Source organism: Aulonocara stuartgranti (assembly GCF_965226115.1).
Source record: "Aulonocara stuartgranti genome assembly, chromosome: 23".
NCBI classification, from domain to species: Eukaryota; Metazoa; Chordata; class Actinopteri; order Cichliformes; family Cichlidae; genus Aulonocara; species Aulonocara stuartgranti.
In genome coordinates this window covers 29,299,797-29,322,953 of record NC_138958.1, presented here as the reverse complement: position 1 = coordinate 29,322,953, position 23,157 = coordinate 29,299,797, and the positions used below count along the sequence as shown (strand labels likewise).

Sequence of the window (23,157 nt, the reverse complement as noted above, 5' to 3'; positions counted from 1 at the left end):
TGATTCCAGCTGATTATGAACACTGTATGAATTTTCTGCCAGCTGACAAAGTGTTTGAGTATGCTGCAAAACGTATTGTTTAGATCTCAGCACCCACACTGCAGCCAAAAGCAGTCACAGCCAACTGCCATCTGTCTCTTTGTTTAAATTGTGCCAGACTTTGATGTTTAAGTCTTAAATGTTTAAGTCTGGCACAGGCAGAAATAAATACTAAAGAGAATATTCAACATTTTCAGAGACAGGCTGGTTTCTTGATAAGAGTAGAGTGATACTATTGTTACGTCTGTATTCAATTTGTGTTAACATGATGATAGCATAAAGATAACAATCAGGGTATCACAGCTGAGCTTGTATTGCCTTCAGTTAATAATAATGTTGTCGCTCAACGTGGTTTCCAAGAAAGTAGGTGAAAAACAAGCTACTCTACATGCATGTTGGGGTTTATATCTGTCTGTCCAGCAACATCCTCCTAAATCTTGTTACAGGAGCTTTTTAATTTTTTTTTATTATAAGACTTATAATATTTTCCTATTTTTATTTTATTTGTTTTATTTTATATTTTGTTTGAAATTGTTGTTTTCAGATAGTTCATTTTTCTTTTCTTAATTTTTAAAAAGCATTGGGTTTTAGGTCCTTTTTCATTAGTTTCAGTGTTAGTTTTAGACTTTGTTATTAAGATATGTTTGTACTGTTGAACTGTAAAACTGCTGAAATTCAGAACAGTCCAGAACAATGCAGTGACCTGACCAGTCCCGTGACTGATCTCAACCGAAAGGGTACCCCAGATCAGGTGGCATTCATGCAGGTGAAGGAGCCTAACCCTTCCATCCCTTTTATTGTACAGACAGTGTTGGGAAGGTTACTTTTAAAATGTATTCCATTACAGAATACAGAATACATGCCCCAAAATGTATTCTGTAACGTATTCCGTTACGTTACTCAATGACAGTAACGTATTCTGAATACTTTGGATTACTTAATATATTATCATGCTTTTTACAACTACGTGAATGTACTATTGCTGTGTGATTTATTACTATTACTGAAGGTCCGCGGCTCCGAACCTTAGTAAAGGGACCTCTGACTAATACGGCGGGGTCCCTGTCGGCTCGTAGCTGAAAAATAGCTTTACTTTGTTGTGTGGGTCAACTTTTCTTGCGAGAGACAGAGAGAGGCGTTGAAAGGCTGCTCCAACGGAACTTATTGTTTTCGGAGGAAAACACGAACACGGTGTACAGTCGAGTCTTAATAGCTTACTTACAACTGGGCTCCTCAGGCACTCTTCTTGGCTGCAGTGGTTATTATTATATTTACATGCTTCCAGCTCCCGTTTTTGCTCGATGACTGCTCGTACTTTTCCACTATCCTATCCTATAGAGGAGGGAGACTATTTTCTCCCTCCTCTTGCTCACAGACACATAACGTGTATGGTGGTCCATTCTCCCTGCAACATGGACTACACTGCCCATGAGGCTACATTCTTTAGAGCTATGCTTGTAGCATGTTAGCTTAGCACAACAACAACAAAAAGGCGCTCTCTCACCCAGGAAACACACAGGTCGTGCCCAAATTCATGGGCTGTATCCTCCTGAGGACCCGGCCTCGGGACTTGTCAGCAGCTTTTGACACGGTCGACCATGGCATCCTGTTATCACGGCTAGAATTTCATGCTGGCCTAAAAGGATCTGCCCTACAGTGGTTTCGTTCCTATTTGTCAGAAAGGTTTTTTTTTATGTCAATATGGGCCCCCACAACTCCAAAATAGCCCCTCTTAAATACGGTGTACCTCAAGGCTCTATTTTGGGTCCTGCCCTGTTCGCACTCTATTTGTTGCCATTGGGCTCCATCTTCTCACGGTACAGCATTTCGTTTCACTGTTTTGCTGATGATTTGCAGATTTATCTACCTTTAAAAGCAGGGTCAGACCATCTGCAGCTCTTATTACACTGCCTTGATGATGTCAAACAGTGGTTGTCATTAAATTTTTTAAAGCTAAATGAAAATAAAACTGAGGTTGTCATTTTTGGCAACTTTAATCATATCAACAGCACTCTGGGCGCCCTTTCCTCGTATTGTAAAACACATGTAAAAAACCTCGGTGTCTACATTGATGGTTCTTTTAAATTGAATAAGCAGGTGAGTGCAGTAGTTCAGTCCTGTTTTTTTCAGTTAAGACAGCTAGCCAAGGTAAAGCCATACCTTCCGGCTAACGTCTTTGAGCGTGTTATTCACCTTTTTCTTACTTGCAGATTAGACTACTGCAATTCATTGTATTATGGTCTAGATCAGGCCACCATCCATCGTCTTCAGATGGTTCAAAATGCAGCTGCTCACCTGCTAACTAGTACCAAACGGAGAGAGCATATATCCCCAGTCTTAGCTTCTTTACACTGGCTTCCTGTCTCCTACAGGATCCAATTTAAACTTCTACTTTTTGTTTTTAAGTCACTTAATGCTCGAGCCCCTCCTTACCTGTCTGAGCTCCTCTCTGCCTATGCTCCAGGAAAAACCACGAGGTCTAGCTGAAAACTAATGCTGTCCATCCCACGGACTAACCTCAAATCCTGTGGTGATAGATCCTTCTTTGTGGCAGGTCCCAGACTTTGGAATAGTCTCCCCTTAAATATTAGATCTGCACAAACACTTGAGCAATTTAAATCATTACTAAAGACACATTTCTATGCCCTGGCTTTTAACACACTATGACCCAAGCATTTTGGTCTTATTTTAATTAGTTTAGTTATTGTTTTAATTCTTTTACTGTCCTATTATTGTTTTTTTACTGTTATTATTGCATTACATTGTTGCTTTTTAATACCATTTTTATATTGTTAAGCACTTTGCGCAGCATCGGCTGTTTGAAATGTGCTATATAAATAAATTTGACCTTGACCTTGACTGCGGTGATCTGAAAGTGATGTGCCAGGAGTTGTGCCGTTCTCGGCGGCTCCAGTGACCCTCGAGCTCTCGGCTACCTATCGAGCTGGTGGGTAGCAGACGTCTCTGAAAACGTTGAAACACTTTTGCAAATATGCGATATCTTGATGAACCGAGCAGATATTTGATGTTTACACAGCTACTTTCTCACCTGAAAATATGTTAAAACTTTATTTTGTGACCCAGAAAGATTAGTATGAGTAATTTTAAAACTTAGTAGCGGCCGCCATTGTTGGAAACTGGAGTTTGGCTGGGATATGGTGGGCCACGAAGGACACACCCGAACCATCCTTCAAATTCGGGAAAAGGGAGGACGCATTTGTCGGCTGCATTCGGAGGAGTCTACGAATTTGGACAGCTTTGTCGCGTCGCTGTGACGTAATCGGTCTACAAATGCGGCCTCAGGGAGGATGCAGCCCATGAATTTGGACACGACCACAGTCGCAGAGAGAGAGAGAGAGAGCGTCGCCCTGTAACCATGGCAACCATAACGCTGCCTCCTGGAACAACAGAACGTAGCTGTCAAACAAAACCCAAACAGTCCTGACCCGCGACAATATGAAACAGGAAAGTACCGCAGTGTAATCCATCTATTTCAACAAAGTAACTGTATTCTGAATACCACCTTTTTAAACGGTAACTGTAACGGAATACAGTTACTCATATTTTGTATTTTAAATACGTAACAGCGGTACATGTATTCCGTTACTCCCCAACACTGTGTACAGATTAAGGTCTCAAACACAGGGCTGGAGGCAGTAGAGTAGAGAAAGAGTACCTGGCCATCAAGTGGGTCTTTGACTCTCTTTGTATTTACCTCCTGGGGTGCTCTTCCACCCTCTTCAGATCATGCCCCTAAGTTGGGTGGATGGGGTAATGTGGCGGGTAGTGGTTTGTAGCTCAGCTGTATGGGAGGTTTGGAGCAGTGGGTTCAGGGTGTGGTGTCAGGGTAGGGTGACTCATACAGCTGACCTTAATCATCTGATCATGTCTCCCCATTGTAACAATTCTGTTTTGTTTTTTTGTTTTTGAGAAATCCATGGATAGAATTTGTTGTTAAAAGGATGAGACAGCTTTACATTGCAAAAGATATAACAGTAGGTGATGAAAATTTGCAGGAATGACATCTGTCCACTTGATCAGTGAGGACACCTAAAGAAGGAGTAACGTTTTCATAGGTGGATCAGACTTGTTTTCAAAATAAATTTTGCAGCAGCAGAATTCACGTGCAAACACATAAAACACTGACTGCACCAGTCACTAAATGTGACTCTTGCTAACTAAACAAGACCAGCTGCACATTAAGGAGAACAAACAAGATTTTCATGCATTCAGATTATCTGCACACCCACAAAGCCAACAAAGGATCAGCTGTTGTCTGTACTCTTCTAAACTGTGCAGTAAATACACTTCACCCTACAGTAGCAGAAGTCCAAGAATGTATTACACGGTGCTCAGCACTCGAGGCATGCACATAACTGTTTCTCTGTGTCCATATCAAACATGGGCAGCTGGCCAGACAATGTGCAAATAGCTATAAATGTGCCACTCAGACAGACTTTATCTCATGTGATATGGAGCAGGAGGAGTTGAGACTGTTTAAACAAACTGGAGTACAAAATTATAGGTTAGCTAAATTCTTGCCCCCTGAAGCTAAAAATGACATTAACTGTCAAAGAAACCTGCAGGTGTTTGCATCAGATTGTTATGTAACCCTTCAGTCAGTTAGAGCAAAGGAGAAAATATGCTTTCTAATTTTGTACAGTGGCAATTAGTCTATTTTCTCTTAGGAGAGGATATAATATCTGCTGTCAAGGCCAAAATAAATGTCGCCAATAAACAGTCCAAGGAGGGTAGATGCACTATATTGCCGAAAATATTTGGTACTTGCTTTCACATGAATACCTGAGTGAACTTGAGTGGCAACCCCTTCTTAGCCCATGGGGTTTAATATGAATTCGACCCACCCCTTGCAGCTATAACAGCCTCAACTTTTCTGAGAAGGCTTTCCAAAAGGTTTAGCATGAGAAGGCCTGGCTCGGAGTCTCCACTCCAATTCATCCCAAAGGCGTTCCATTGGGTTGAGGTCAGGACTCATTGCAGGGCAATCAAGTTCTTCCACATTAAACTTGCTCATCCATGTCTTTTATGGAACTTGCTTTGTGCACTGGTACGAAGTCATGTTGGAACAGGAAGGGTCCAACCCCCAACTGTTTTCACAAAGCTGGGAGCATGAAACTGTCAGAAATGTCTTGGTTTGCTGAAGCATTAAGAGTTCCTTTCACTGTAACTACGGGGCTGAGCCCAACTCCTGACAAAGAACCCTAAACCATAATCCCCCCTCCACTAAACTTTAGAGTTGGCACAGTGCAGTCAGGCAAGTCCTGTTCTCCTGGCAACCACCAAACCCAGACTCGTCCATCAGAATCCCAGACGGGGAAGTGTGAGAAGGGCTGTCAGTGGTTCCTGAAAGTTTTCTGGATAGGTACAAAAGAATTGTTGCACCAAAAACCTCCCAGTGCTTGCTTGCAGATTGCCATGGCTGCCTTCAAACTTGAAAACAAGCTAGCAAACTGGAAATGGAGAAGGTTCTCCTTTAAAGTAAAAGGTCTGTCACATGTTTCAAGATGTGCAACTTCTACTTTCAACCTTGAACCTTTTCCATTTCACAGTTTCACTACATCTCAAAGAGTAGTTGGAGAGTGTTTGTAGACAAGTCCGTCACTTTCAATCAAACTAGGACTGCAGAAATATGCTAGGGGTTGCCAGGTGTGTCACTCAATGGTCTGGTCTTTAGGACTTTAGCAATCATTTACCTTGTAAGTGTCATCAACCTCCAGTAACTACTCAACATATCACATGCCTGTGAAACCTCATTAATTAAGTCTAATATAGTCTAATATTAGCAATGATTGTCTAAAATGGTCATTAATGGAAAGGTAGTGTGATGTTGTTTTCTATAAATGTAAATGATTTTGTCTCCTGCGAACAGTATAAATTTTAATATGGAGCATAATTTGATGAGAAGTGAACTCCATTAACTGACCACAATCTACAAATGAACAGCATGCTTTATTCTGCATCACCTGAAAGTAGCAAAATGAAAAAAGCAATCATTAGGAAAGTGTTTACGTTGGACACAGAGCAAAAGAGTCAAGAGCCAACATCTTATAGACTTCTATGAAACATTTTTCAACCAGAGGAGTTGCCCCCTTCTGGCCATTAAAATGAATGCAAGTTTAAGGTGCTTCACTTTTTAAACGCAAAAGGTAAAAGCTAAAACACTAAGGATGAAGCTTTAAAAACAGAACTTTGCAAATTTATTGTGGACGTCAGGTCGGCTACATCTATATTTTATATATTTTATATAGCTGTGGTGTTGCTGGTTTTTTTTTAACTTGGCACACGCTTAACCCTTTTCTGTGCAATACAATACCACTGTACTATTTTCTGTGTCTTTTACGTTTGTGTGAGCTGGGAACTCAACATAATAAGTAAGACCATCTGAACTCATCATTTTTCATGGGCAAAATGCACAAACCCCAAAATATTAACTGGATAGTCAGTGATAATTTTCAGTCTTAAATATATTTTGTTGATGCTTGTTAAAGTACTTCTATTGTACTAAATTCCACTTTAAACCAAAATTATTTTATAATAGCCGAACAGGATCTTTAAATCTTTGTTATTGTATTCACTAGATAGTTATTGCTTAATGTGTACCAGTTTCTGTAAGCAGTATCAGCACACAACAGCACACTGCATCCACAGAAGATGAACGAGAAGAGAGAAACAAATAAGCTCAGTTGTATTGCAGAGATCCTCAGTCGATGTAAGGGGTTGCCAAGTGTGTTTTATTGGCATGCTCATCCATCAAAAGGCCAACACAAGCTGAATCTAAGGTCAAAGGGATGCTTCTTGGAAGGAGATAGACAGCTTTTAATGATTTAAACAAGAGACAATAATTTTGTTAAAGGTCAGCGACCGACAGATTCATGGATCTGTTTTTCTTCTGTCATTTCAAGATCATTTTTACAGGACAAGGATGGTGGAGTATTGTTATTAATGCTAAAATGTCCTTTAAAGGCAATAAAGAGCTGTGAGGAGTGACGTTTTGTGTGTTTAAAAGGGGGAGAAAACAGAAAAGCTGACTTCTGTTGTTCCATTTTTAAGTCTCCACTGGCTGGTAGATGCCTACACTCCTCTTACATTCATCAGCCAATAATATATTTGATATAATGGATGGTGCCAAATTGGAGAGAAAAATGTGTCAAAGCCAAAATAGGTAAATAAATAAATAAAAACAGCATGCGGTAGAAGACTGGTGTTAATTTCATTCCTTAATTATCCAGGCTTAATTAGCCTGGAGTGGGAGCATATGGCATTTATTTTAAGAGCTTCTGACCAAGTAATGCACCGCTCTTCATCTTGGAAAACCCTTCTTATGTAACAAGAATGTAAAGCATGCATTGCGGTCGAAACAAACAGTGGAAACAGAGTTTAATTTGAACACTAATCCCACCATGATACACAGGACAATTATTTAGGATGACATCATGGGAATAAAGTTTATTTTTAAGTAATAAAATTTATGGAATGAAAACAAAAAAAAAGAAGAAATGTTTTGTGTATTTTATGTATTCAGGCATGTGCTTGTACTGTATGACGGGAACAAGGGATATAAATTTACTGCAGAAGGCTTCTAAATAAAATGGACTATACTTTCTAAGAGGTTTAAAGGATGAGCCAATGCTGAGTGTCCAAATAATACAACTTAGCAAAGAACCAATTTTGAATGACACGGGACCTGAGAGACGTCATCTGGGCCTTCAGCTGATCCATCATCAGTAGCAACAGGTCTTATGGAGTAAATACAAGTTTTAATTTTTGGCTCAAATCATCATCATTATGTACAGAGGATGTCAGGAGAGTGGTACCACAGTGAGTGTCTGCAGTAATGTGTAAAAGACAGTGGAGGCTCTGTCATGTTTGGCAATTTTGTCAAAATTGATGAATTATGAATACAGAAAAGTGCCATCAGATTTTGATCCACCATGCAGTACCATTTGGAAAACTGATCTGATTGGTAACCGCATCATTTTTCAGATTGACAATGACCCCAAACACACTGCTAATGTAGTAAAAGCCTACCTGGATAGAAAAACACACAGTGCAATACTATCAGTCATCGATTGGCCTCCCCAGAGCCCGGACCTCAACATTATTGAAGCAGTGTGGGATCATGTTAACAGAGAACAGAACAAAACATCCAAAGAAGAGCTTTGAATGTCCTTCAAGAAGCCTGGAGAAATATTCCTGAAGACTACTTAAAGACATGACAAGAAAGCTGTTCAGGCTGTGCTGAAGAATTAAGGTGGTCAAAGCAAATATTGACTTTCAAGCTCATTAGAAGTGTACAAACTCTGTTTTTGCCTTATATGCTGTATTTCTGACAGATTGCTGTGGTGGCTCAAAACTTCTTCTTTTTTTTTGCAGCATTGTAATTAACAAAGCCATTCAGATAGAGCAGTACTGCTGAATGAAACTCAGTATGTTGGATGAAACTCAACCTTTAGTTAACCAGACAATGTCCTTGACTTCACGCACACTGAACCAGACTTCCTGCACACTTACTTATTACAAGTTAACGCTGTAGGTGAGACAACACATACCTACAACCGCTGCACAAATATTTCATGAAATTATTGTTCTTAAATGTTGCAAACATCTTTGTGGCTAAAACTTTGTGGGGGGGTTTTTTAAACTCTGAACAGAATCTTATATTTAAGCTTTGGGTCTTAATCAAATTTGCTGTAATCTAGTCTTTAGCTCATAAAAATCCACCTCTCAGCAACATCTCTGAGCTTTGTTGAACAGCTGTTCAAATAATGCAAAAGACCCACAAGGACACAACTCAGATGTGAAAAGTGTAGAGTTATAAAGTTATGGGGTTTCTCAGAGGCTGATTCAATTCATTCTGATGTGATTTTATCTTCTGAAAAGGCAGCTTCATTGTTTAATTACTTTCGCGTTATGGTTGAAGTAGCACAGTCATGCCCTTGTTAACCCGACAGTGGGACTGTCGCCTCAGAACCGTCAAGTGGCCCAGTCAGGCAGAAGCTGGGACAGGGTGTACCAAAGCAGCACTGCCACACTGACAGTTACAGTGGACATTTGGCTTGTGTTTTGCTCGGGTTACTGTTGTGGATGAACTGATTCACTAACACCACCTGACCTAAAATCCCATCCCACGCCCGTGCTGATGCTGAGCCACAAGACACGGTCCTTTCATTTCCATATTTATGCTTTTCATCTGAGAAAAGGGAAAAAACAAGAAAAGAAAACTTGCACATGTCAAGGAACACATTCAGCAATAACTCTTGTATAAATATCTGGCATAAAGCAAGAAAGCCAAACAGATAAAGTCAGGCATTCAGTGGTCACGGCTGCCCCCTGTTGTTTAACTTCAGTAACAAGAATGCTCCTTCCTTGTTAAACTAACACACTCATAATAACAACTGGTGTACATTTATCTCAATAACAGAACAATTAACCCACATTAATCTGACACTACAGTTCGATGACCACTGACTGCTTATGGTTGTGATGACTGTTGCTGACTCCTGAGCTCGGCTAGCTGTCTCCTCATGTGGTAGATATCATCAGACATTTGCCTAAGGGAAAGTAGGCACAACTTAGTAGCCTTTAGTATTTAGAAGCAGGACATCAATCATCTCTGTTCTGGCATTTAGAGCTATTTGTAGCATGTCTACTGTCACATGTTTATAGTATTTCTACCTGTGGTTGGCTTGTGCCCTGCTCAGCTGGCAGCGTAGGCGCTTCATGATGGCTTCATAGCGCCTGTTCTGGATCTGAGGAAGGGGGAAAAGTGATGTTGTTGATGCTTTCTTTCAGACTGAAACATAACTCATGTCTTGATACAAATTCTATCTAGGTGATTTAGCTGTTTTATGAACAAATGTCAGCCTCATAAGATGTCCCTGGTTTCTGTTGGGTAAGTCTGCACACCTCTATGTCTTTCTTTATTTGGGCATGAATCTCAGACTCTTTTTGGAGCCGGTGTCTCTTCTCAGATATGGTCTTCATCTTCAGGGAGACCTCCTCTTTCAGAGCTTTAATCTCTCTCTGCACACATGAGCATATAATAGTTATGGATACTGAAGATCTCTGAAAAAGATCCCTATGATTAAAATGAAGAGACCACCTTTGCCATCTGCACTGTGTTTCCATTTGGATTGTTCAAACCTTCCTTCAGCTCCTCGTTTTGCTTTCTCAGCATCTGTACTAGTTCTTTCTTCTCCTTCAGCTCGTTATGGGCCTTTGTCTGGCTCACTGCATGCAAAACAGCTGCCCTGTGGCCTTCCATCTTACTTCGGTAAGCGTTGAACCCTGCAAGCGCCACTAGTGCAACCTCCTCCTCCTCACCTATCAGAATCTGGAGTTCTGTGTTTTCCTTGCTGATGGATACACAGCGATCATGAAGGAGTTTGGTCTGCTGCTCCAGCTGCTCCATCTCACTTTCCAGCACTAGGATTTCTCTCACTTTTGATCTCAGGTCCTTGTCTATGCCCTCGTTTTTCCTCTCAAGCTCTGACAGAGTTGCCTGGAAAATAAGGCAAACCAAAAAGTCCAATTAAGTCATAAAGAAAGCCACAAACTATGCAAATAAATGTTTACTTCACTTTCTAGACAATTTTCTCCCATTGTGTTTTTTAATTATATTTTGTGACTCTTTTTGATCATTTGACACCTCTTTGTGGTGGATTTGAGGCACATTTTGGTTAATTAGGTCTCTTTATGTAACATTTTATGACTTAGTTACTCTGACGGTTATATTTGCATCATTATACATATAGTATAGTTCTGGGACAAGACAACGGATTTTCCTGGCTCTTTGGGTGCACAGAACTGTGCTCAGTAGGCTGAGTGATGTGTCCATGGTAAAAAAAAAATCTATCTAATATGCCATCATTTTGTATTATGATAGCCACTTTATATGTTATACTATGTTATTACCATTGTACAAAGCAGGAATGGGCAATTAATTTTTCCGAAGGGCCACATAAGAAAGCGGGACTGTGGAGGAGCAGATCAAAAAGCTTGTAAAAAAGCTAAAATAAAAAATTGCTCATTTGGCCCCTTCAGAAAAATAATTGCCCAATGTGTTTTGCATTTAGTTAATCAGTGTTGTAGGGGAATAGGGTTAGAGATGAACCTGCAGGGTACTGAGTGTCCTCTGTTTCTCTTTCAGGGCCTCTTTCTGGGTATAGCCATGTTGACTCACATTCTCCACTGCCTTGGTTAACGAAAACCCAGGCGGTCCTGGAAATCATGAGAATCACTTTGTGAAAGTCTATAAAATAACTACCTGGCTGCCAATTTAGCCAAATTTTCATTTTCATTGGCAAAGTTTAAGCCAAGGGGTTATTTATTTCTTTAAAATGGACGCCACTGATCACGTAAAACAATAAAATATTAGGCCTTTAAAAGTAGCAAACACCAACTTCTTTACTTACTCTGAGCTAACATTAATTAGCTATGTAGCTTATGCTAGACTAACAAAGCTAACATCAGCTCTATTTATTTATTTGTTACAGTTTAAGTTATGTACAGTTGCTTAAACAATTAAGCAGACATATATTTACTTTCCTGTATTGCCAAAAACAAACAAAACATCTTACCATCTTCACTGACCCCAAAGTTTGGCATATTGACTTGCTAGCTTATAATTTTCTATACTGTTTATGTCTGATAGTTAGCAATGACAGCATGCCATTTTTATCCTCGGGTTTCAAGTAACCCTAGAAAAATGTGAAATCAACTAACTTAAAAAGATAAATAAACAAAGCTAATATGGTGTTAAGTTAATATGTTCATTTACAATATAAACGAAAGTATTTATTTAGTTTACTTTTTATTAATTTATTTGCAATTAGAAAAATGAGCAGCGGGATGTAACCTAACCATTGATACAATACGACTACGATTCCCACAGTTCACTTTTTCTCCGCGTCAAACTATATCCGGTCTCTCTTACAGCCAGCAGCAGTCTCGCATGTAAACACAAAAATAAAACTAGCGAGCATTATTTTACTTCACTTGTCACCGCCTAAATTTAGTCAAATGCTTGTCAGGCGTTGCCTCAGACTGTGCTCTTTGTGTACCCGTGTAGTTTACAGCAGCGGAGTAAGAAGAGGAGGATGGAGGACACTTGTGGGACACGCCAGTGTGAAACATGCTAACAGGACAGACGTGCCACACTGGGGCAGAGTAATGTTTAAACGCTTCTTTCACAGTGATTTGGGGGAGCTGTACAAGAACGAGTCAGTTCAGGTGTATCTCGAGCAGCTCATGGAGGAGCACAGAGACCTGAGCAAGAAGCTACAGCATGCATACCTCAGTGAGTCAGACAGAAAGGGGCTCACAAAGAAGCACACTGAGTTGCTGCCTCTGGCAAGTGTGTTTAGGAGCATTGAACAAGCTCAGAAAGACCTCGAAGAGGTCAGTTCACTTCTAAAAGGTGAGTAGGATTTTTTTAAGCTTACTATATATACATGTAATGGCTTTATAAACACACCTCTCAAACCACAGAAAACCATCAAACGAGGTCTTCTAACTATTTAAATACCACATGTATTTGCTGCTTTGTGTGAGCACAGTTTTACTTTGCATTCTTAAATACAATAAATAAAATTATTTTCCTTACTCATGGCAGGTTTAGCTGGCACCAAAGATGAAGATGAAGATCTGACCCAGCTGCTAAAAGAGGAGGAAGCACAAATCTCCAGCAAGATTTTGGCTTTAAGAAGAGACGTAAGAACCCAAAAGACACAGCTAATTAATGCAGAAGTGTGTGACGGACCATTGTTTCTTCATGAGGTTTTCTCTTTACCGCAGCTAATCAAAGCTCTTATCCCCACTGATCCTCTTGACTCGAGTAATGTTCTGCTGGAGGTCGTATCAGGGCGGACAACAGGAGGTATGAAGGAAAGCAAAACTCTGAATTTGTTTTTATAAATTCAAAATACAATTCACAGTAAAATACTGCAAATAAGCGTTATTATGGAAAATAAGTGTTATACTTTCTCATGTGTGGTTTCAGGTGACATTTGTCAGCAGTTCACCAAAGAAATGTTTGACATGTACCAGGGTTTTGCATTTTACAAAAACTGGGACTTTGAGGTGTTGAACTACACACCTGCAGAGTATGGTAAGGTAATTTTTGTATTTCTGTATCATTCATAAATAGTTCCTGCTGTATCCCCCCCCCCCCCGAGTGTCTTTGTTATTAGTTCCAACTCACTCATCATGGGATTGAATGACTATGTGTGGATTAGAGTAGAAATTTAAACTTGTGGTGATCAGTGGACATAAACCTCCTACCAAAACATTTACAGCTGCATGAACGGTGTCTCTCAGGTGGTCTGCACCATGCAGCAGCGAGAATAGCTGGAGAGAACGTGTACAGGCACCTGAAGCACGAAGGAGGAACCCACCGGGTTCAAAGGATCCCTGAGGTGGGGCTCTCCTCCAGGATGCAGCGAATCCACACAGGAACCGTGACTGTCATCATCCTGCCTCAGCCAGTTGAGGTACACTGCGTTTTTTTCTTTTTATGACTTCTCTTTGTTTACTGGAATGGTTAAACAGTACATCTCTGTTTTTATCTTTGGTGCTTGCAGTTTGAAGTCCACATTGATCCAAAGGATCTTCGAATCGACACGTTCAGATCTCGTGGTCCTGGGGGGCAAAGTGTTAACACAACAGACAGCGCAGTGCGCGTAGTTCATCTTCCGACAGGTAAACTGTACCACCATGCCGTTTTGCTTCCTCAAAGATTGTATAAAATATGTAGCCACTGTGATGTGCTCTTTCAAACCTCACTCACACACTATGGGAGGTGCTCTCTGTGGTAACCAATCATGGAAGCTCCTCCACCACCTCTGTCTAAGACAGACCAGTCACTTCGAGGAGGCAGTTGTCCCTTGACACCTTTGAAAGAGAATGATAACTGAGTGAGGTACACTATATTGCCTCACCAATCCAAATCATTGAATTCAGGTGTTCCAATCACTTCCATGACCACAGGTGTATAAAATCAAGCACCATGCAGACTGCTTCTACAAACGTGCAGTGGTGTAAATCACTGGACTCTAGAGCGGAAACGTGTTCTCTGGATTGACGAATCGATGGATGAGTCTGGCTTTGGCGGTTGCCTGGAGACCAGTACTTGCATTATGCCAAGTGTAAAGTTTGGTGGAGGGGGGATTATGGTGTGGGTTTGGTTTTCAGGACCTGAGATCCAGTGAAAGGAAATCTTAATGCTTCAGCATACCAAGACATTTTGGATAACTCCATACTTCCAACTTTATGGAAAGAGTTTGGGATGGCCCCTTCCTGTTCCAACATACACGTGTGAAGGCAGACAAGCGAATGCTTTTGGCAATATAGTGTACATCACCTGACTGCCCTACTTGTATGGCCACATGATTTGAAGCTTCATTGTTTTGTGTGTTGCCATGTTAGTGTTTTTGGAACCCAAAGGGATCAAATTTTAATGTTGAGTGCCAAGTTGTCATCTAAAGTTTGCCTAATACATTTATGATCCATTTATGCATCACTTAACACATAAAGCAGATACAGCAGGTTTTTTCCTCTTTGCAGGAATAACTGCAGAGTGTCAGCAGACTCGATCTCAGCTGCAAAACAGAGAAACGGCCATGCGCATGTTGAGAGCCAGGCTCTACCAAGGCATGATGGGTAAAGAGACTGAACAGAGGAATACAGCACGAAAGCAGCAGGTGGGTGAAGCAGGAAAACATAACCTGTAACATTCACAGATTTTTGTTCTCTTTTCCAACTTTGTCATTGTTCCTCTGTGTCTAAAAACAGGTGGGCACACGCTCTCAGTCAGAGAGAATTCGTACCTACAACTTCAGTCAGGATCGTGTCACAGACCACCGCACCGGATATACAACGAGGGACATCAAGGTTAGGTTTGAAGCCAGTGTTATCTACTTCAGCTAAAGGGTAAAAATCAATGTTGTGTGTTTTTTCATGTCTGTTTTTAGGAGTTCATGAGAGGTGGGGAGGCTCTCGATGATCTGATCTCTGATATACTTGAACACACAGAGAAGGAGGCTCTTCTCGAGGCGGCGGAGAACAGCAGCAGTTTGAAACGAACAGAGTCTGGACCGTCTGCAGACTGAGAGCAGCTTATGGGAGATGTGCTTCCTGACATATCTGACTGCTCTGTGCCTGCAGAACACATGTTATTCTATTATTTGGGCAATTAATTGCAAATGATGCAATGTAAGACAAACCAAAAGTAACAGAGGTTTTTATTTTTGTAATAAAATGTAACTTGTGTGTTTTGTGCCTTTGCAGTTTTCTAAATAACACTAAAGATTAAGGAGGGAGTAACTTGAACACCTTTAACAGGCCTGTCATTACAGTTTTAGCTAATATGGGTTTTAAAACTGCTGCTTTTTAAAAATAATGAACACACTGAATCACACTTACTGGCCATTTTATTAGGCACATGTGTTCAATCAGTGTCACCGGGCAGTTACTAGACAGATTCTCTATAGGGAGATGACAAACACTCTCAATTCAAAATACCATCCCCCAAGTAGAGACCGTTTAACAAATCATTTGGTCCCTGTTTGGTATGAGGTTGAAAAGCGCAATCTGATCTCAGATCTGAAACATGTCACAAAGGCAGTCATCACAGCTGATGGATGGACAAGTTCTACTCAAGACCATTACCTCACTGTAATGTTGGTACTATGTCAGATGAGGCCAGAATAAGGAAAAAGTCCTCAAAATAAGGCAGTCTATGAATCACAGATGGGGACATCTGTGGCAGAGAAATCCTGGAGGAGTTTGGAGTAAAAGAGAAGGTTGTGGCATGCATGGATGTAGCTGTGAAAAAGGTGAAATTTATCAAGCTGCCACGTTTTGCACACACACTAAATCTTGGACGCCGAAAGCTGTACAGCTGCAATACAGTTTCCAACTGGACAGGAAGGATTCATTCTGTGATTGTATGGATGAAGAAATCCCACATGGCAAGAGTAATCCTCAAGGAGAAACAGTAACTTCTTTGTATGAATACTTTTTAAATACTTGAATAAAAGTCAGCCAAAATGTAAATCAACAGATTAGGATCAATATAAAATGATAACATCATGTTTGTGATGATGGAGAGATTCTGTCAGCAGTTTTCAGCCATCCAAACTGCAGCTGTAGACCTCTGCCTAAGAAAGCCCATCAAGAAGGAGAAGTATATAATCTTTGGGGTATATAAAAATTGGTTGCTTAAACATATTAACATATTAAAATGTGTTTATTATTTTTTGTTTATATTGCAGACTTGGCAGAATTGGCAATGAGGACATGCAGAGGAGTTTCTGGTGCTGATGTTGAAGCATTACATGTCCACGCTTGCTGTGTTTAGTGAAAAAAGTCTGACCTGTGGCCAGAGACTGCCCATCCTTCTGCAGCAGAGAGTGAATCAAGAAGTCCAACTGCATAGAAGTCTTTTTCCCATTCCAATCAAGGACAGTGCCACAGTCTGGTGGTGCTATATTTTATTCCCTAACCAGCCAGTTAGAGAATCAATGAGGAATCGAATCGTTAAATGATATTGATAATTGGTATCGCTAAATTCTTATCAGTTCCCATCCTTAGTCTTTAGCATTTAATATTCTTTTGAAAATTATTTATTTTCATATTTCTTAAATAGACATTGCACTGTGTTATTAGTGGATGCCAAGAAAATACTGTTAAACTGAAGAAACTTACTGTTATTAGCAGTAATCAATTCAATTGAAGTAATCAGGTGCCTTAATTTAAAAAAATAAATTGTGACATATTTTTACGTTTTCAATGTCCAGATCTTTGACTTTTGTTTAATTAAAAATAATTTTTAAAAATTAACAATAAATATTTAGTTTTGCTAAACTGAAGAAGTGACTCTGTTGTACTTTTAAGTTATGTCAGCTTCCCATGGGAGACATGATTGAAAGCAATGAGTACCAATTACTAAATATTTTTTAATTCATTTATTAAACATGTTAGTTTTATTGTAGCTGAAGGGTACATGTCAAAGGTAAGTGCCTCTGTTCACATAAAAATATTCACACTATTAAAAATTTGTTTTGTGTGTTTCTGTTTGCTAGCTGTACGTATGGGCCATGACTGGCCATGACCTCAGCAGGACCCGGCCTTCCCTTGCGCCGATGCCGGCATCACCTTCAGAAGAGGCGACATCGTGGAAATTGTGAACCAGACGGATGCCCTCTGATGGCAGGCAAAGAAACTGCCCACACGGCATGTGCCAGCCTCATCCCCTCTATCAACCTACTCATGCTCGTCCAATCTCGTACTGCATATAATAGGTGAGCCACAGGTTTTGGACCTCTATTATGAAAGTGAATCCCACACAACCAGTGAAGCCAGTTTAAGGGGAAGAGTATAGACTATAACTACTCTAACTCTGCTTTGGTTTATGGAACTGTTTCTCAAACACAGTATTTTGCAGTATACAGACTTCCGAGGATGATGTCATTGCTCAGTTTTTGGGCTTTTCCTCTGAGATGTTCTGACTTTGACACTTGAGATCTTCTGGTTTGGGAACTCTGACTTCTTTTGCTTGTTTTTCTAGAATTGAATCCTTTAGCATCTCTTCTTAAGCCTGACAATATTGCTTGTATGTAAAACAGATCCGCAGCAGTGACAGTTAATTTCCATCTATTTTGTATTATTTGAACTATTTTATAGGTTTTATTGTGTTATTACCACTGTATAAAGCAGGAATGGGCAATTAAGTTTCCCTAGGGGCCACATGAGAAACTGGAACTGTTGTGGAGGGCACATAGATTCAGAATTAAGAGTCACCTTTATTGTCATTGCACAGTATTGTAAAAACTACAGCAAAATGAAATTTTCTTGTGTGATCAGTACCAGCATTCACACACAAACCTATTTACACAAAAGCTTAAATACTTACATTAAATTAAGTTGATCTTGCCAAGAAGGATAGGTGGAGTCTGTTGAGTTCTGTGATGGTCCTGAGAAAAAACTGTTGAGCAACCTGGTGGTATGGACTTTGAGGACTTTCTAACGCCTGCTGAATGGAAGTACGAAGAAAAGGTTGTACGACGGGTGTGTTTTGTCCTGCAGAATATTGTTTGTTCGTAAGGGGCAGCAGGTCCTAAAAAGATCATCTAGGGCGGTCAGAGGCAGTCCAATAATTTTTTTAATCTGTTCTTATTACTTGTTTGAGGGATTTCTTGATCAATAAGCCTATAAAGAGATATAATGAATATTTCTCATGTGGCACCTTCAGAAAATTAATTGCCCACCTCTGGTATAAAGTGTTTTGCACTTAGTGACTGCAACATTTTTATGTTACGGTTAGAATTTTGTGTAATTAACATCAAATTTCTGTTAGGTTGTTGGTGTTGTAATGGCGTGGGGTGTATTTTATTGACCCCTTAGTAGCAACTGAGTCTCATTTAAACAACACAGCCTACCCGAGTGTTGTTGCTGACCATGTCCATCCCTTCATGACCACAGTGTACCATCTTCTGATAGCTGCTTCCAGTAGGATCCCACACCATGTCAAAAAACTAAGATCATTTCACACTGGTTTCTTGAACATGACAATGAGTTCACTCTACTCAAACAGCCCCCACAGTCATCAGATCTCAATCCAATAGAGCACCTTTGGGATGTGGTGGAACAGGAGATTCTCATCATGTATGTGCAGCTGACAAATCTCTGAGGAATGTTTCCAACACCTTGTTGAAGCTTTGCAAAGAACTGATATTGCTCTTTAGGTAAAAAAAGGGTCCGACTGGTATTAGCAAAGGGTACCTAATAAAATGACTGTATTGATATAGTTCGGTGTATTGTGGTGACCTTTCCTGAAGTAGGATGACACTCGGAAAGTTCATCCTCCACCAAGGTCAATGCCCAACTTTGCAATTTTAAATAAAGTCGTCTTGAACTGTGCCAGAAATGTTTTTTCTCCTCTCTTACCCTTCTCCACTGGGTTTCAACAAAGTACTTTATCTCATTATCTCTTTCATAGAGATACTAACCTCAAGTGAAGAATGTGTGTGAGCTTTGAGATCCTAATATAGATTTATAAACTGAAAGTCAAAGTGTTGTTTATTGTTTGCGTCTTTCATGGTTCTTTGCCAATCAGGGTGCGGCAAAGCCACATATCAGCTTTATACACACACTCTGACCCATAAAAGCATGTCACACCCAGCATGTGTGACATGACCAACAACCACTTGAGCTCCTATTTTGAGTAAATGTTTTCTGGCGTGAATAAAAAAGCCAAGCCTTTTTCTAAAGTTGTTTTTCCCCCACTAACTGGAAGGTCATTATTTATTGACATCACATATTTCTCATGTTAATAACTACAATCCATACTGCTTTATAAAAGTATAGCAATTATTCACTTCAGCTGACAAATATTAGACTGATGTTTCCAGTCGGATGCCTTACTTACTTAAACAAAAAAAAAAGATATTGAAGTAGAAAATGTTTCTTTGATTTGCTGAGAAAATTCTTCACATTAATAAACGGGACGCCCAACATCATACCAACCTATCTAAATCACCAGCTATTGTACACAAAAACTGTACCCAGCAGTTAAAACTTAGAAAAACACATTTTAAAGAATTTGTAACTTCTCGAGCCAATTTCTCCTGAAACTGCTGCACATCAAAGATCCAATAGATGCAATAAAATGTCAAAATGGTTTTAGTAGAAGTTCTCTGAGTGTAAAAGTCTCATTCTGCGGCATCCTGACTTAGACGTTATTGTTTTTGTGGCTTTGTTGGGGGGGTCAGTCGTCTTTGTCTCTCTGTCGGAGGCTCCTCGATTTGCCATTTTGTGTCTTGTTCCTTCGGAACGATGCCGGACCGCCTTCTTCTCCGAGGGAAGTGATGATGCGTTCTTTGAACTTCGGCTTGGGCTCCGGGGGCAGCTCTGCTGGAGCGCTGGCAGTGCTTCCCTCCACTTCAGGCAGCTGCAAATCCACATTTTCACTGAAATGAGAATAAAAGAGACAAAGAAAAAGCTCTTTAGTAGCTGCCGGCACACATATGTAGGATCTCGCTGTGTAACAACTCAAAGATGTTGCACTTACTACGGATCCTCTTCTTGCAGGATCTGCTCCCAGACTCCGTATGGATTGGCAGCTTTTGGCCTCTTGGCTTTCGTTTCCCTTTGTTTCGCCTGTTCTTCTGTTTTCTCCGGTTCAGCTGTTGTGTTTTGGACCTCCTCAACTTTTGTTGCCTCTTTATCGTCATCTTTAGGAGTGTCGTCACTCACTTTACCTTCATCCTCTTTTTCTGATGGCTCCGTCTCTGCTTTCCTTTTCTGCAAACAAAAATCAGGAAACCTGAACTGTAACAAGAAGAAGGTGAAGTTCGTCTATACAGACTCTCGCCTTCTCTTTGAACTACTCACCCTGAAGCTGATCTTTGGCACTTTGGGCTGCTGGCTGGTTTTCTCAGGGGCTTCAGCCTCTTGAGATGATGGGGCCCCGTTGGAACTCTCCTCCTCTCCTGATAGAGGCTCTGGCTGAGGGGTCACGGGATCCTCTGGACCCTCTCCTTCTTGGTTGGATTCAGAGCTGGATCCAGGCACCTCATCAGGGGGGAAGTCAGCAGGCTTCTCCCAGCTGGACTCTGAAGGGTGAGGGAAAAAATGGATGTAATCCCACAGATGACATGAAATAGAAGAAGCCATTCATTTAGAAAGAGAAACACTCCACCTCCGGTTTCTGTGTTGTAGTAGTATGTGTAACCATCAGGACTGACAGCTTCCATCCAAGCAGAGCCTGAAGTACTCTAGGAGAAACAATATTAAGATATATGAGCAACAGAACACCCCATTTGTAATTAAATTATTATATATATATATATATATATATATATATATTTATTTATTTATTATATAAAACAGATATTAACTCCAGTCTGTTGAGTCTGTTCAGAGGCTGAACTCGCTCCCTGGAGGCCCTCTGGTTTTTCCCACTTAGATTCTGTCATATATAAACAGACAAAGGCAATAATCAAATGGAATATATTTAAAAAAACTAAACAAACTATAAACAGACAGACTTTCACGACATTTTCCATTATTCCTCACCTCCTGTTATTGTGTTGTAGTAATACGTGTGTCCATCATCTGTTAGGCCTTCAACCCAAACCTGCTCTTCTGTTTGCTGTCTGACCTTACCGCTTGCCTTCGCTGCTTTCTTCTGTGGCTTCTTTGGCTGGGGTTTCACTTGAACTTGTGGCCGTGCTGTCGTTTGCTCCGGAGAGCTTAGACCTAAACACAAAGATGCTCCGCTGAAATAAATCCAAGGAATTATACTCACAGGTTAAAGAACATCCCCCGACAATTACCTTGCGCTTCTCTTTCCATCCTCTTCAGATCTTCCTGATAGGCCTTCAACGCAGCTTCCTCCATCGCAGCAAACTCTTTGGACATGCGTTCCTCCTGCTTTGCCTTTTGAATGCTCTTCTTCTTAATCTGCAGGAGAAAGATAGGGTGAGATGAGTGGCAGTGGCTTGTGGCCAATAGGGAGACAGTATTGCAGTCAGCTGTGTTTATGTCTGCACCTTATCTCTCGTGCCAGTCGTGAGAATGGTGCCAAGACAGGCAGGCTGCTCATGCCTGTGTGTATCACTCGAGCACAAACTGATAATGATAGTGTGCCCTGTGTGACCGTGTACTGGGGGCCATTTTATGCATAATAAAGCTAAAATAAATCAAAAATAGAGCTTGTTCAAGGAAGGAGTCAGGGTAAACAGTATAAAATTTGTGATATTATAGTGAAAAATATTTAAGAAAAAAAAATGTGTGTATTATGTGGTTCTTCTTTCAGTTGCTCCCTTTAGGGGATCATCTGCCACCATCTCATCTTATCTCTAGCGCACTCGCCTGTCACACCAACCCTCTGCATGTCATCCTTCATTACATCCATGAACCTCCTCTGAGGTCTTCCTCTTTTCCTCCTGCCTGGCAGCTCCATGTTGTCCAATATATTCACTATCCCTCCTCCACACATGTCTAAACCATCTCAGCCTGCTTCTCTAACTTTCTCTCCAAATCACTTGACCTGGGCTGTTCCTCTAATCCTGTACATGCTGGTCACTTCCAACGAATCAGAATCTGCTTTGCTGGCCAAGTGTACCAGTCTGCAAGTTTTTCGCTATTGAAGTAAACAGGATAGACAGACGGTACAGACAACAGCAACAATAACAACTTGTATACCATATACATATGTGTAATGGTACAATGGTGCAGTTTAAAGATGTTGGGATAAATTATGGAATAAAAAAAAGTAATGAATAACTGGTTACTACATATACAGTATATACATTGGAGGCTGTGACAGTTTATAGTTTTGTTAGCAGGTCTCACTACCATCATGTAAATCATCTTAGCTCTCTTGTGCACTGTCTATTGCTTTGGATAGTAGATCCCAGGTAATTCAAGACTTTATTGATTTTTACGGACACCTGTGTCTTTCTAAGTAAACAGACTGAAGGCCTCAATGGGAAGCTTTTCATATGAATGTAAATCAATTTAGCACGATGCATGAAGCTCAATTTCTAGACTTGTGGATGCTACAAAATAGATCTTAATTGTATTATTTGCTCAATTATTTTAATAATTTGATAATATTATGTAACCTGTTACTTCGTATATTTAAAAAAAACAGAATAAAAGTTAGTACCTCTGAAATTTTGGCAGCCACATTTTCTTTGTGATTTTTCCCCCTTTCGTGGAACTCGATGCTCTGTAGAGAAAAACGCGAGAAACATTAGCGTGGACGCCGTCCTCGGTAACACGTAGCCACATCTTCCTGTATACTCACGGGCTTATTGTCTGCAATCCAGCACTTGCAGTACTGGCAGAATTTCCTTGGTTGTGACTTCCAGTAGTCAGCCCTACAAATGCAGAAATCAGTCAGACTGGCTGAATAACTGGCCATGTGTGTTATATATTTCAAAGCTTAAATAGCAAGAGTCTTGTCCCGTTACTTACATTTTTAAGTCTCTGTGGTGAAAATAAGATCAAGAACTTAAGAAGAATGAAATGTGAAGACGATTGCTTCACTCATTTCAAGAATGACAACATGGTCCGTTTGTGATGACGTCA

At 40.4% G+C, this 23,157-nt stretch overlaps 3 protein-coding genes across 5 annotated transcripts; 1 reads left to right on the top strand and 2 right to left on the bottom strand.

Moving 5' to 3' along the window:
* Nucleotides 1-7,150: 7,150 nt before the first annotated feature.
* On the bottom strand, nucleotides 7,151-11,970 carry ccdc122 (coiled-coil domain containing 122). Its single transcript, XM_082523843.1, has 7 exons — nucleotides 11,923-11,970; nucleotides 11,640-11,759; nucleotides 11,174-11,280; nucleotides 10,163-10,561; nucleotides 9,967-10,083; nucleotides 9,736-9,809; nucleotides 7,151-9,611 (listed from the first exon to the last, which is right to left on the bottom strand). The coding sequence occupies exons 2-7, from the start codon at nucleotides 11,665-11,667 to the stop codon at nucleotides 9,533-9,535; spliced, it is 804 nt and encodes a 267-aa protein (XP_082379969.1). The 5' UTR covers nucleotides 11,668-11,759; nucleotides 11,923-11,970; the 3' UTR covers nucleotides 7,151-9,532.
* Nucleotides 11,964-15,327, top strand: mtrf1 (mitochondrial translational release factor 1; the record flags this gene model as incomplete). 2 transcript variants are annotated; one of them, XM_082523842.1, is made up of 10 exons in its annotated part: nucleotides 11,964-12,015; nucleotides 12,131-12,478; nucleotides 12,674-12,771; nucleotides 12,856-12,937; nucleotides 13,061-13,168; nucleotides 13,378-13,550; nucleotides 13,641-13,758; nucleotides 14,623-14,759; nucleotides 14,851-14,949; nucleotides 15,030-15,327. In XM_082523842.1, 9 exons carry the CDS (start codon nucleotides 12,232-12,234, stop codon nucleotides 15,165-15,167), a joined length of 1,200 nt encoding a protein of 399 aa, XP_082379968.1. In that variant the 3' UTR covers nucleotides 15,168-15,327. The 2 variants fall into 2 exon arrangements, with proteins under 2 accessions (XP_082379968.1, XP_082379967.1); XM_082523841.1 differs by lacking the exon at nucleotides 11,964-12,015 and having other exon boundaries at nucleotides 12,082-12,478.
* A 4,002-nt stretch (nucleotides 15,328-19,329) lies between these two features.
* wbp4 (WW domain binding protein 4) lies at nucleotides 19,330-23,157 on the bottom strand. Of its 2 annotated transcripts, none has more exons than XM_082524819.1 (10): nucleotides 23,044-23,157; nucleotides 22,874-22,946; nucleotides 22,733-22,795; nucleotides 21,396-21,522; nucleotides 21,136-21,318; nucleotides 20,958-21,028; nucleotides 20,759-20,834; nucleotides 20,452-20,672; nucleotides 20,129-20,361; nucleotides 19,330-20,027 (listed from the first exon to the last, which is right to left on the bottom strand). In XM_082524819.1, coding segments are annotated over exons 1-10 (1,251 nt in total). In that variant the 5' UTR covers nucleotides 23,046-23,157; the 3' UTR covers nucleotides 19,330-19,825. The 2 variants fall into 2 exon arrangements, with proteins under 2 accessions (XP_082380945.1, XP_082380946.1); XM_082524820.1 differs by having other exon boundaries at nucleotides 21,226-21,318.

What these genes read in the sequence shown, in the direction of transcription:
- ccdc122 (XM_082523843.1), bottom strand. Translation starts at nt 11,667, where the DNA reads ATGCCAAACTTTGGGGTCAGTGAAGATG. An exon ending in GGACACTCAGTACCCTGCAG is followed by an intron (nt 10,562 to 11,173) that starts GTTCATCTCTAA and finishes CTTATTTTCCAG; the next exon opens with GCAACTCTGTCAGAGCTTGA. An exon ending in AAATAAAGAAAGACATAGAG is followed by an intron (nt 9,810 to 9,966) that starts GTGTGCAGACTT and finishes CCCCTTCCTCAG; the next exon opens with ATCCAGAACAGGCGCTATGA.
- wbp4 (XM_082524819.1), bottom strand. An exon ending in TGCCAAAGATCAGCTTCAGG is followed by an intron (nt 20,362 to 20,451) that starts GTGAGTAGTTCA and finishes TTTTGTTTGCAG; the next exon opens with AAAAGGAAAGCAGAGACGGA. An exon ending in CTGCAAGAAGAGGATCCGTA is followed by an intron (nt 20,028 to 20,128) that starts GTAAGTGCAACA and finishes TTCTCATTTCAG; the next exon opens with TGAAAATGTGGATTTGCAGC.